Source organism: Dermacentor andersoni, chromosome 1, assembly GCF_023375885.2.
Source record: "Dermacentor andersoni chromosome 1, qqDerAnde1_hic_scaffold, whole genome shotgun sequence".
NCBI lineage: Eukaryota > Metazoa > Arthropoda > Arachnida > Ixodida > Ixodidae > Dermacentor > Dermacentor andersoni.
The window spans coordinates 133,630,511-133,643,300 of record NC_092814.1 but is presented as its reverse complement, the minus strand read 5'-3'; the positions used below and the strand labels follow the sequence as shown (position 1 = coordinate 133,643,300).

The 12,790-nt window shown below is 42.1% G+C and overlaps 1 protein-coding gene across 3 annotated transcripts in view; it reads left to right on the top strand.

Moving 5' to 3' along the window:
• Piezo (piezo type mechanosensitive ion channel component) overlaps positions 1 to 12,790 on the top strand; it is a 237,466-nt gene that overhangs the window by 19,301 nt on the left and 205,375 nt on the right. For all 3 annotated transcript variants that reach the window (XM_050191503.3, XM_055062065.2, XM_050191500.3), the window contains exons 5-7: positions 173 to 318; positions 702 to 1,023; positions 8,253 to 8,433. In XM_050191503.3, coding sequence (XP_050047460.1) covers positions 173 to 318; positions 702 to 1,023; positions 8,253 to 8,433 — 649 coding nt within the window. The remainder of the gene's footprint in view (positions 1 to 172; positions 319 to 701; positions 1,024 to 8,252; positions 8,434 to 12,790) is intronic.

Here is a 12,790-nt window from a genome sequence, read left to right as displayed (position 1 = left end):
TACTGGGACATATATGCATGTAGGCATGGTAAGCTTGTCATGTATGATTGGTATTTGACATGGTTTTAGCTTTAATTGTGGGGTTTTTATTTTGCTTATGGTTTAAAAGCATAATAGCAGCAGCAGTTAGCACCCTTGTTGCAGTGATTTACCATGCTTGTTTCACACACAGCTGTGGCCTACAAGAACGCCTGCTAGCACTGGCTGGGCTTCATCGGGCAGATGGAATCAAGGCACCAGAAGCACTCACTCTTCTTGGCCTAGACTTTGTTGTGCTATTTGCGGCTGTATTTACCTTGGTGATCTGTGAAAAGCTTGGTGAGCACATTTGGGACCTGTAATTCTCACAGGCTGACTGTGTGTTTGAAGAAACAATTTGTTAGACTATGGCTTCTGTTCATACCATATTTTCAAAAGGGAAGAAACAAACTTTCAAAGATATATATAAGAGCCATTAAAATTCAGTTTGTAAGAAGTATATATAGGTGTGTCCTCTGTGAAGATGAGCTTTGGGTGAAAAGCTAATGAAAATGCTAATGACATAGTACTGTCTAATAATCTGCAGTATTTGTCTCATTGCTTGACATGTGCTTTAACTTTCCTGTTTGTATGACTTGCCTTGAGTTGTCTTCCTTTGATGTCATTATTTTTCAGCAATAAAAAGTAAGACTTCCTTCTTCATTATTGTTTGTCTTTTCCAGCCACCCCTGATGACACTCCGCGCAGTGGTGGTGGTGGTATGCATCGGCGACGACACACATTCCTCATGCTCCTGGGTGAATTTTTAGTGCTGCTTTTAATGGCAGCTGCAGGAATTCTGCATGCATCACTCTGTTCACTTGCCTACTTCGTGGCATTTCTTTGGTCGGCCACATGGCTGGGCATGCACCGTCCACTAGCGACAGGCTATCGGGTCATGCGCACACTGCTGCTGCTTTATAGTGCCATGCACTTTGTGACCCTCTACACATACCAGCTGGACTACATCCAGGAGCTGGTGCCACCTGCCAGCCTGCAAGCCAGGTTAGCCTTGTAGTTTTGCAACCGTAGCACTGCAGCTGTTTGTCAGGATTGCAGGGAATTTTTTCAGGGAATCAATGATCAGCAGATAACCAGTGATGCTTAATGCTATAGGGGAATACTGAAGTATCAGCATAATGATAGTAATTTTACTTCAAAATGCTACCTTATACAAAGGAAAGATGTCCTTGAATTTCTTTAACCCTTTCAGGGTCAATGACGTAAATATATGGTGCCGTGAACAAGGCCAAAATGGTCGATGCCGTATATTTATGGCGCCATCTGTACATTTAAAAAGTGTGCCAATTTCCCAACTTTTTCTTTCCTGGTATGTGCTGCCACTACGTGGGAATACAGGGAATTTTTTTCTCACACCTCTCTCTCTTTTTGTTGTATGGTTTGTTTTAGAGCTAGTTTGCTCCGGCACGTCTATATACTACTGCTCGCGCTTTGGCGGGCAGCAGTTTGGGTTTTGTTCTGTGGGCAGTATCGGCTTCTTACGCCCGCAAAACTGATAGCTATCTCAGTACTAATCGCTCAAAGGGAGACTGCCTGTTTCTTGCTCGTTTAGTGCTCACAGGGGTGCACATAGGAAGGATGCCGCCATGCATGTGTTTCCTTTTCTTTTTCTTTTTTCTTTCTTTTTAGACTTTGAAATCTAATTGCGTCTGGTTGGCGATAAGATGAAGATTAGCGGAAGTTTGTCGCAGGTTTCACTTTTTTGACGGGCACACAGTTTTCTTAAGTGTGCTCACCTACGCAGTTCGATTACGCTATGGACGTAAATATTTGTATTAGAGGAGGAACATTTGAGACTCGCGAAATATTCTCGTGTGCATGTTTTTTAGGCCTTGAACTATGTGTCTAACAATGCATCAAATATGTAATTATTATAAGTTTATTTCCTTTTTTTATTGCTATTACTCATAAATAAACAGTACATATATACCAATGCAAAATATATTTTTCTCACTTTACGGTCACTTTAGAAAAGTTATGGTAAATTTTTTTTCGAAATAGGTCCCTCAGAAGAATTGGAATCTGCAATAAAAAAAAATCAACCCTAAGCGGTCGCATATGGCAAAAAAAATCGACCCTGAAAGGGTTAACCAAGCGTAATGTGTTGAAAACCTTACTTTGTTAATGTGTAATGAAAGATGGTCCTCAAGCGTAAAAATTATGGGGTTTTACGTGCCAAAACCACTTTCTGATTATGAGGCACGCCGTAGTGGGGGACTCTGGAAATTTCGACCACCTGGGGTTCTTTAACGTGCACCTAAATCTAAGTACATGGGTGTTTTCGCATTTCGCCCCCATCGAAATGCGGCCGCCATGGCCGGGATTCGATCCCGCGACCTCGTGCTCAGCAGCCTAACACCATAGCCACTGAGCAACCACAGTGGGTGTCCTCAAGCGTACTCTAGCAGGTAATCGCATCTACATTATGTATCATTGAAAGTACTTTGTAAGTTATCTGCAGTATTTTGCCTAAATGTGACCTCTTGAAACATACTTGTGGTTTTGAGCAATGCCATGTGTTCATAATTTCACTTTTGGCAGGGGATTGGCTTCCATGGTCCTGTTATTGTGTGCAAGGTGGCTTTCTTCACCAGAAGCTTTGCAAATGTTGCCATATCATAGAGAGATGGATCTATTATTATGAGACTATATGCACATTGCAAATTCTGTAGAATGTTCTTGAATTGACACAAACACCATTGACTGCTCTGGAATTTTCAATAAGACTATGTGCAGGTAGCAGCGAGACTTTAGCAGTGTAATTGGATTGCTGTCTGTGCTCGATGCAGTTTGGGTCACCTTAAAGGGACACTAAAGCGAAACAATAAATCAGTTTAGACTAATGAAGCATTGTTTGAGAACCCTGCAGGCAGTCATTTCAAAAAAATAGTTTGATTATTAGATGAGAAAATTGAAGGTCCAAGTATCAGTATTTGAATTTCGTGCCGAAACCCCAGCTCCGGTACGTCAGTGTGACATCAGGGATTCCTAAGTATGTTTTCGCATTTGGGCTGCATTGGCGGAATAAAGGTTCCCGAAACTTGCCATGTTTAATATTTGGTTTCTTTAGAACACAATGTAGTCAATCTGTACTGCTATATATAATTAGTAGACCCTAGAAGATGCCATCAAAATCCAAGACGTCACAGCCCCCAGGTGCGGGAACTTAAGTAGGCGTTGCCACCCGTATTTCGTTCTTGCACTTTTTCTGGCTTACCAAACGTCTTAGCGTTGCAAGAGTGGTGTTTTTGGTGTTGTAGAACTGTAATTTACTGATGCAGAAGAAAACTTTTTTCACTTTAGTGTCCCTTTAAGGGGAGACTCTCCTCGAAACAACTTTTTTTATTATTACTTGTATTAGAGGTTTCAAATTCAGTCAAGTAAAGAATTTTCTATGCAGATTTCAAATATTCTGCTACTTTTTGTGTAGCTGTTATAGTATTAGAGTTATGTGATGCACAATGACAAAATATAGTAATCTTTATGGGCACCTCTTTATGTAATAAATTTTCACAAAAAGCATCGTGGTGTAGCTTGTTTAGCTCCTTGTAGATTGCAAAGTGCCGATATCTAGCCAAACAGTGTGTACAGTTACTGAAACTGGGAAAAAAAAATTGGAACATTTCAACTAAATTTTTTCTCAATTCTCAGAACTATAGCCATGTACTTTCGCAACAACTTGCAGCTCAGCCTGCTGCCTATGGAATTTGTCAAGGGATCAAATACATGAATAATACCTGCATTGCCATTGCCAAAGATGCTGCAAACAAATTCTTGAACGTCATGCACTGTCAAGATAAGCAAAATATGTAATTTTTCATAAAAGAATATACTCATATGTCCCAAAAATTGTGCCCTGAAATATAAAAGTTCTAAACCTGCAAAGCATTGCATGCCGCTGATATGAAAAATGTAAAGTCCATTAAATGAATGAGTTGAGGACAAATATTTCAATGAAACTGTGTCATTCAAGAACCTTGTTTACATTTTTGTACATATGCAACGACCAGGGAAGAATCTCAGTAACATTGTCCTTTGTTCCAACGTATCGCATAGGAGCAGCTATCACAGGTCGTGTATTATGAGTAATTGCACCAAAATTATAGCCTCAACAGAGAGCACATATAAAAAGCAGCAGTTCTGCAAAATATACGAGGGCGAGGTAAATGAAAGTGAGCCAATGCAAATATATGACAAATGAGGAACTTTATTTAAAAGTAGCCTGCATGAGCATTTAGACATTTGTCCCACTGACTAATGAGTCGCGTGATTCCCGTCCCATAAAACTCCTTGGGTTGCTGCTTCAAGAAGTCTGTAACCGACTCTTTCATGTTGTCATTCGACACGAATCAGGTTCCCTTGAGCTGTTCAGGTCGCCTTGAGTCCCAAGGCGACAGGTCAGGGTTGTATGGCGGATGTTTCAGTGTCTCCCACTTGAACATTGCCAGTTTTGTGTTAACCACATCAGCGACGTGGGGACGGGCATTGTCGTGGAGCAAGACGACCCCATTTGTCCATTTTCCACGTTGTTTGATCTTGATTATGACATGCAGCCAATCCGGCATTTCACAATACCGGAAACGATTGATATTCTCTAGGTTCAGCAAATTCGATCAGTAATGGCCCCTGATGATCAAAAAAAAAGTCAACAACACCTTTCCGGTGCAAATGACGGCCTTTGCTTTCTTTCGGGTGGTGAATTCGAATGTTTCCACAGTAAGCTTTGCCATCGTGTTTCAGGCTTGTAGTAGTGGCACCATGATTCATCCCCGCCCTCATTGAGTCGTCACCCTCATTGTGATACCGGATCAGATGAGTCAAGGCAGCGCCAAACCTCTCCATTTTCTGGCGGTGGTTCAAAATCTTGGGCATCCATTGCGCACAGAAGAGCCAATAACCGAGGTGTTCATGAATATTGCTGTGAACCGAACCGTGACTGATGTTCACACGCTCTTCCAGTTCATCAGTGCTCATCCTCCATTCTTGTCTAATCAGCTCATCAACCTTTGCAGTTGTGATGGGGGTGATTGCACGGTGGTTTTGGCCCAGTCTTGGGTTGTCTTTGCAACTTTCACGTCCTTCTTTTTGTTCCACCGCTCCACAGTGGCAAATTAAATGCAATGTTCAATGTAAAAGGCAGCCATACGGATACTCATTTCTTTTTGGGAAGCACCTTCAGCTGTCAAGAACCTCACGACACCATGCTGTTTAACTTTTTGAGCGTCCATTATATCACATAACCATGTGCAACCCAGTGTATGAGAGTATTAAAAAACATTTATCCTCACACCTGCATGTTACTTTTGTAAATGAGAGATGCCTGTGTGCTACGCACATGCCTCGCAGATAATGAGCCGAACCATTATTGTGGGGGGTGGGTTGGCTCACTTTCATTTGACTTGCCCTCGGACATTAGAAATGGGAAGATACAGCTTGATAAAGGGCAAAAGAGTGTCACTGGAAACAAAAGTTCACTGTATGTGTATACAAAACCTTGTAACAAGAAAATTGAATATACGTGTAAGTCTCCAATAAATCAAGGTATCTAAGAGAAAGTCACTGTATATAATGCTTCAAACAAGGCAAATAAACATGTTGCAAAATCACAGATTCACAGATCACAGAATTATAAGGCCTACCTCCCCCTTCCTCCACTCCACCTGATAAAATCGCACGCGACGGAAGGCGGCATCCTTCCTCCCCGCTTTTCTCCCTTACGCACACAAGACTGAGCCACCATCATCAGCTCACCTATGCCCCCCCACCCCCCCTTACGCTTTACTCGCACATACAGCATGCGGCACGTGGTCATAATTTTATCGCCCTTGGGCTTTATACGGAACATGAGGGCGATGGCAGGAATGCGGCCTGGAATGTCCATATAATTGCTATCGCAATAATATAATAGTATCTGGAAACTGAAGCATCCTGTGGCCATTACTTTCCACAAAAGAAGTGACAAAATTGAGCTTTCACGATACGACAATTCGCTGCGCCGCAACAATGTCTTTTTTCTTTTGTGGGGTGGGGGCACCCAAATGAAAACGTGAAGGAAAGCAAGTTGGCCACGATCAAATGCCTACTTTGGGCACCTACCAAAGGAATATCGAAGAAAACATGAGACGCTTGGTCCACAGAGAAACATACACATACTGCTCGGCATCCTACACCAGCGAGACAAGACTTTCCGGAGAGGTTGCGCTCAAGCGAATGCGATGAAATCCGTCAAGTTGCCACAGTGATGGTGGTGAGCGACCATTGTTTATGTTTCACGTCTGCTAGCCAGAAAGCATCCAAAACTCTGCCAGGCGAAAATCCACTCAGCCAGAGAAGTGCACCACGCAGTGGTCGGGCAACACGAGAAAAACGCATGCGTTCTGGCTGGCTCTGGCAGCTCGTGGCTAGCAAAAACAAGAAAATTGAAGAGGCTCAATGTGTCCTTGCAAATAAAAGTCAAAGGAGAAAAATAAGAACGTAGTTACCTTTGCTGGCTTTAGTGTCTTCACATGGATGCTTTGGCGCAGGTGAAAGAAAATGTTGATATTCTTTTCTGTGACATGACGGCACAAATAAACCACCACAATGCTTTGTCTCATCAGACCTCGCTGCGTGCTTTGACAACTTGTCTGATAGTGTGTTGATTTGGCTTGTCTCGTTGTATGGTCCGATGTACGACTTTAGAAACTGCGCCTTTGGCGTCAAATGTTTATAACAACATTAAACCCACAAAGTTCCGGAATTGAAAATCTAAAGCACGCCTTTGGAAATGTCAATGCAACTTTCGCATCAAAAGTTCATTAGAACCTTGTACCCATACAGTTCCGGAATTGAAATCTGTGTGCTCCGTAGGTTCTGCGGCCTCTGCGAGATGCCTCGACGAGCCCGCTCGCCATCGAAACGCCCTTGAAACTTTGTGCTCGGTTGGGGCTCCTTGCATTATGTGACGCCTGGTGCATGGGTGTTGCCACAAAATACAGCCATAGTTCACAATGATCGCGCCGAAATGTCTTTTTGAGCATGGAAAAGACATTCTAGACAAAATACAGAATGATTTCCGGCGCCAGGAGTTGCTTTGGTCGACGGTGCATGACAGCACAAAAAAATTTCAAGGGGGGGGGGGGCGCTGAAAGCGCTCCCCCCCCTGGCTACGCCCCTGATGACATAGCTGTGATACATTATAGAGTATCCCTTCCTGAAGCCAGCCTGTTCTATTGGTTGACTGAAGTGCAGTGTTGCCCTATTCTATTGGAAATTCTCTTGGTGAATATATAATACTGGGAGTGAGCTAATGGGCGTATAATTTTTCAATTCTTTAACGTCTCCCTTTTTCTGAATTAGTATAATATTGGAATTCTTCCAGTTCTGTAGCTAATAAAAAGTTTTATTGTCAATCAATATAAGCCTGGGTCCTTTATTAGACTGTATATAGAAATCAATACTAAAAGCCATCATAATCACTCTCATCAGGGCTGCCAGAGATTCACAAGTCAAGTATGTTGAATTCGACGAACGGAACCTTGATATCTGCCTCAGCTTCAGAATGTTTAATTCTTGCGCAGTCAACTTCACTGAGCTTGAACAAGGCCATGAAGGGGTAGCATTTGCTTCCATATTGTCTCTCTGTTTCATATTTTATGGCGTATATTTCATACACTAAACTATATCCAGAGTTTCCGGACTGAGCTGGTAATATTGCTTGTGCACAGCGAAAACCATTGCAGAACTGACTTCGCCCTGCGATTTTGTGCAGGAAATGTTTGCAAGTGTTGTCTGGCCTCATTGACATTGCACACCTCCAATTATTAGAGATATAGTCATGTATAGTCCAGACCCCGCGAAATTTCAACGATCAAGTTTCTGTAGTCTGGAAAACCTTGTATTACTGCAATATAAACTTATAATGGCTGATACGGATAATGCCAGCTTTCTAAATAAGAAAAAAGAGGAGTTTCAATTATTTTAATGCTTCTAATTTTTCTGGATGTGTTGTTTAAGTTCCCGGCCATGGCAGCCGCATTTTGACGAGTGTGAAATGCGAAAACACCCGTGTACTTAGATTTAGGTGCACATTGAAGAACTCCAGGTAGTCCGAATTTCTGGAGTCCCCCACTGCGGCATGCCTCATAATCAGATAGTGATTTTGGCCCCATCATTTTTTTTTTTATCTTGTTAAAAACGGTTATTGTTGAATGTATACATTGCTTGCATTTCAGGCTTTTGGGGCTGACTTCACTGCGCATTCCTGCTTGCAATTCAACGGGGCCGACGGAGGCAGACATAAGGGTGCTGCAGTTTAGGTCACTGCATTGGACACTCTACGTCAGCCCCCTGGTGTTGCTGAGTTTCTATTTTACTGTTGCCACTGTGACTCGACTGCAACTCCTGCAGCAGTTGGTGAGCTAAGCCCCGATTGGTCACTTAGTGGACTTTTTAATTTAGCTTTCATTTGAATGCCTTAGTGCTGAAGATTTCCTGGCTAAACGGAAACCATGAGATGAGTTTGTGACAACTGCAGAAACAATTTAAGATGTGCTAGCTGTTGAAATATAATACACTTACACTGTTTTACCGTTAAGAAAGTTATATGAAGGATTCCTTTTTTGCTGCAAATTTTCTGAATTTTCTGAATGAGAGAAATGTAATTTGTGATGTTATGTTTATCATTTGAGCATCCAGATTTGGTAGACTCTATACTCCGTTTTGTACTTAGCAGTCAATGCTGTAGAAGCTATGCAAGAAGTTCGGTCAAGAAAAGTCATCACTTCGCGCATTCCATCCATGCTTCACTGCACGCCAACAGCGTTCACTCGCACGAGTATGCATGTGAGGATCCTCGTGATGGGTTGCAAATAAAAAACCCGAAAAGAGCAACAAAAATAAAAATGATCAAGAACACCGCATTAGCAGCCGTATACCACGTGTGTTTGTTTGTAAGGAATAAAACTTGTTTCATTCAATACTGAGCCTGTATAAAAAAACAGTTGTGCACAATTGGAGTAAAAAAACATCAAACTATATACAAGTGCAAACGAAGCCACTGCAAGAAGTCTCTCTAGCCTGCACAGCGTTGACAGCTATGTATAGAATGGAGTATAGGTCAGAAGCAATTTCTGTAGTTGTGATAACTGTTCAATTATTGATCTTATGTGGCTAATGCATTTGAGCAGTTCAAAGCCTGTCTTCAACTTCCCAAACAATCTAGCCAAACAATCTAGCCAAAACAATCAAATCTTGAATAAAGGAGTCATTTTGAGAACTGCACAAACAATTATTTTCCCTTCACAGGCTTGTTGATATAGAAACTGATTAAAAAAAAGTGAGTGCCTATGATGTCAATCTCGCTACCCCCACCTATGATCATGCAGGCAGTGTCAGCCTTTGCTTAGCCCCATGAGCTGGTGCCTTGCAGATGGCTTGCGTAATCTTCTTGCATTTGGCACCAGTGTAGAGTCCTTTGCCAGTCTCATGTTAAATCTACACCACTATTTTGTCGTGCATCACCTCTGAACCTCATCAGGTTTTTGGCTGTTTGCATTCGCCGCCACCAGCGCTAAATGTCTGGGCAACTTACGGTCAGAAAAAGAAATAAAGACAAAATCAGGCTGGCCTCAAGGTAGAAGCTATGGAACCATGCAAGTAGCGACAGTGGCAACATATGACTTGGCTGGTGGCTGATGAAGTCAATGTCAGTCCTTCATAGTTGTTCCTAGTCTTTTTAGCTTTCAGCGAGCCTGCAGAAGTTAATTGATTGTTCGCATAGCTTTCACAGGAACACCTTTTATCAAAGCTTTATTTGGCTTGATAAAGTTTGACATTCTTCAAACTACTTAAAGACATTAGTAACTTAATATAAAAATTTGAAAAGTTTATTAATGCAGCTGTTAATTTTGTGCATAACTGGGCAAATTACTCCCTACATAAAGGTTACCAATTGGGGCAATTTAACAGTAAACATAAGGTTACTGGGATTTGTATTGCTGTAATTAAAAAAAATTTGGTGCAGAAAGAAATCGCCTTGTACTGTCGAAGATAAGACCTTTAGCCAACTTTGCGAGTTTTGTTTTCATTATTTGCTACACACTCAGAAGTGTATGCAATACGCAACACTGTTGGAAAGTTGTGTGGCAGTTATATATCATTGTGTGAATATACGCTGTTACTCTCAAGATTTATTTATTTATTTACATGTTCTCATGGAGGAACTATAGCAGGAGTGGCAGAGTATAAAAATGCAATAATTCCGAAGGCAGTAGAACAAAACCATCCAAAAGGAAGGAAAATTAAAGCTATTGTAATTACACATACAGAAAAATGGCAAACAAAAAGTAGTCAGCAGTAAACAAAGAAAACAAGTGTGCTAATGAATAACTGAAAGTAAAAGGCAAAATAAAATCGAAGACCAAGGATACAAAAACTAACCAAAACAGGAACGATGCCAGCAAGGCACTAATAGCATAGTTGCAAGTTGCAGAAATGTCGACGCACAGAAAAAAAAAAAAGGGTGATGATTTGTTAGAGCATCAATAAGCATATGAACGGGTAATAAATAGATAGCACCAAGTAAAGTATTTAGTTTTTCATTGTTTGAGGAAAGAAACTGTATTTAAACGTTTTGGTAGGTGAATAGTAAGGCTTGACTTTAAAGGGACCCTGAAACACTTGTCTAACTAATCATGAAATGGCGTCACTATTAAAGGACGATGTCTCATAAATCTCGTTCCACGAAAATGTTTCTAATCCTTCAATTATAAGTGGAGTTATTGCACCACTACCTGGCCTTCTCTGTCTTTTCATCTCCACTAGCGCGCTGGAAGCCAAGGGAGTGCAAATCCCCAGCCAAAAGTTGAGTGTCGCAGTGGCAAAAGGGCTTGTCATGGCACCTTGTGGCAGCTGCAGAGCACTACACTACGCAGCACACTGCTTCCATCTCAGAGGCCATGCGCAGCTGACGCAGCTATGTGCTGTGCAAAGATTAAACAATTTTTGTCTTTTTTAGTTTGCAGACATATATATGTATTTGTCATTTGTTAAACTCAAAATTAGCAATTATGTATTAGTGAAACCTCGTTAAACCGTAGTTGGCCGGAGTTCGGAAAAAGTATGTACTAAACAATAATACTGCTTAACCGAAATAGCATGAGATCGTCCACTTACCTGTCAAAAACGGAACTCGGAGAGAGTGCGGTGAAAGGGGAAGAAGACATGCAGTATTTATTCACTTCGCACGACAAAAGTGTCATTTTCGTTTGATGCCATGGTGGCCTAGCAGCGACGACAGCGGCCTCAAACTTACTGAAGCTGCGAGCCAGCTTTTCAGCCAGCCCCCTCTTCTCGGCAAACACTCGTTGGTGTTACATGTTCTCTGTGCCATCGGGTGGTAGCGCTGCAGAAGTCGCGGGGCACCTTTTTCATTGCGGGGTGCTGTTCTCATCGCGACGATTTTGTTCACGAGGCTGACGTAACACGCAGCTTCTGCCACTGTCGGGCCTGAATAGCCCGTGCTGTCACTTTCCGTGTTGTCCTCATCACTGTTGCTAGTCGACACTTCGGCAACAAAAGAGGCAACGATGGCGGAAAGTCAAACCTTGTAGCCAACATCTATTTGCGGTCGCAGCAGTGCTGCTGAGCAGCTTCTTCGCATTCCAAATACCACACACCGTAGTCAACAGTAGATCCCTGTCGCGTGCCAGCGCCGACTTCTTCGTGTCAAGTTCGACAGCACGAACGATGTCTAATTTTTCTTCTATGCTGAGCACCCTGCGTGTTTTTTATCCAAGCTTCGACATGACGCGATTCCTTGTTTGCATGACGCCACATCGCTCTCTGGCACGGCACCGAAATGATGTTGATGTTGATGTGGCTTCACGTGCAAACGCACGGGGCACTTGGAGGCCGTTGTTCTGATCTGAGGCTTGTTGTTCTGCCGGGACGCCAATGAAGACGATGCACCACTGTGTTTTTGCGACAAAAACTGGAAACACTATGTGTTAACCGATATGTACGCAATAAGCTGGTACGGCTTATACGCATACAAAACACATTATGTTCAATGGCCGCTGAGTGGGGGATTTGTCTTTACTACTATTAAAACGAAACTACTGTTCAAGCTGGTACGGTTTTACGAGGTTTTACTGTACTGAGAATGTTGTTGCAGTCATAAAATTAGCGAATAGTGTTAGTTGGCAAACTGCTTTCGATCAGCTTTCGATGACGACATTGTCAATGCGAGAGCAATCGTTTGTTCATTGCTTTTGACACGAGACTATAAATTCCTTGGTGCATGCATTGCAGTAATATTTGGCTGACATGTTCACAGCAGTTTCTTTAACAGATGGGTAATGTTTTCTTACTTTGTTCGAAAAGTGTTTCAGGGCCCCTTTAAGGTCATGGTAACTGCCTGTGCAAAATGAAGTGGCAAAACATAATTACTCATTATTCGAGAGATGACACAAAGAATTTGCTATATAATTAAGGCACTTCAATCATTCAAAATCTCAATGCACTGATAGATGCGGTATTGTAGTTAAGCTTATGCTGTATATCATTTGGCATGCTATCACAGGCAGTTTGGAAAATCAGCGCAGACTTGTAGACTGCTGATGTGTTCTCCATTCAGTAGAATAGCTGACAAGGTGTGGTGCCGATTAACATGCCCATGGCCAGGTTGTAAATGCATACACATAAATGCCCAAGAAAGTGGACGAAGGGACAGCCATCACAATTGGCAGCACACTGTTTGCATCATGCGAAG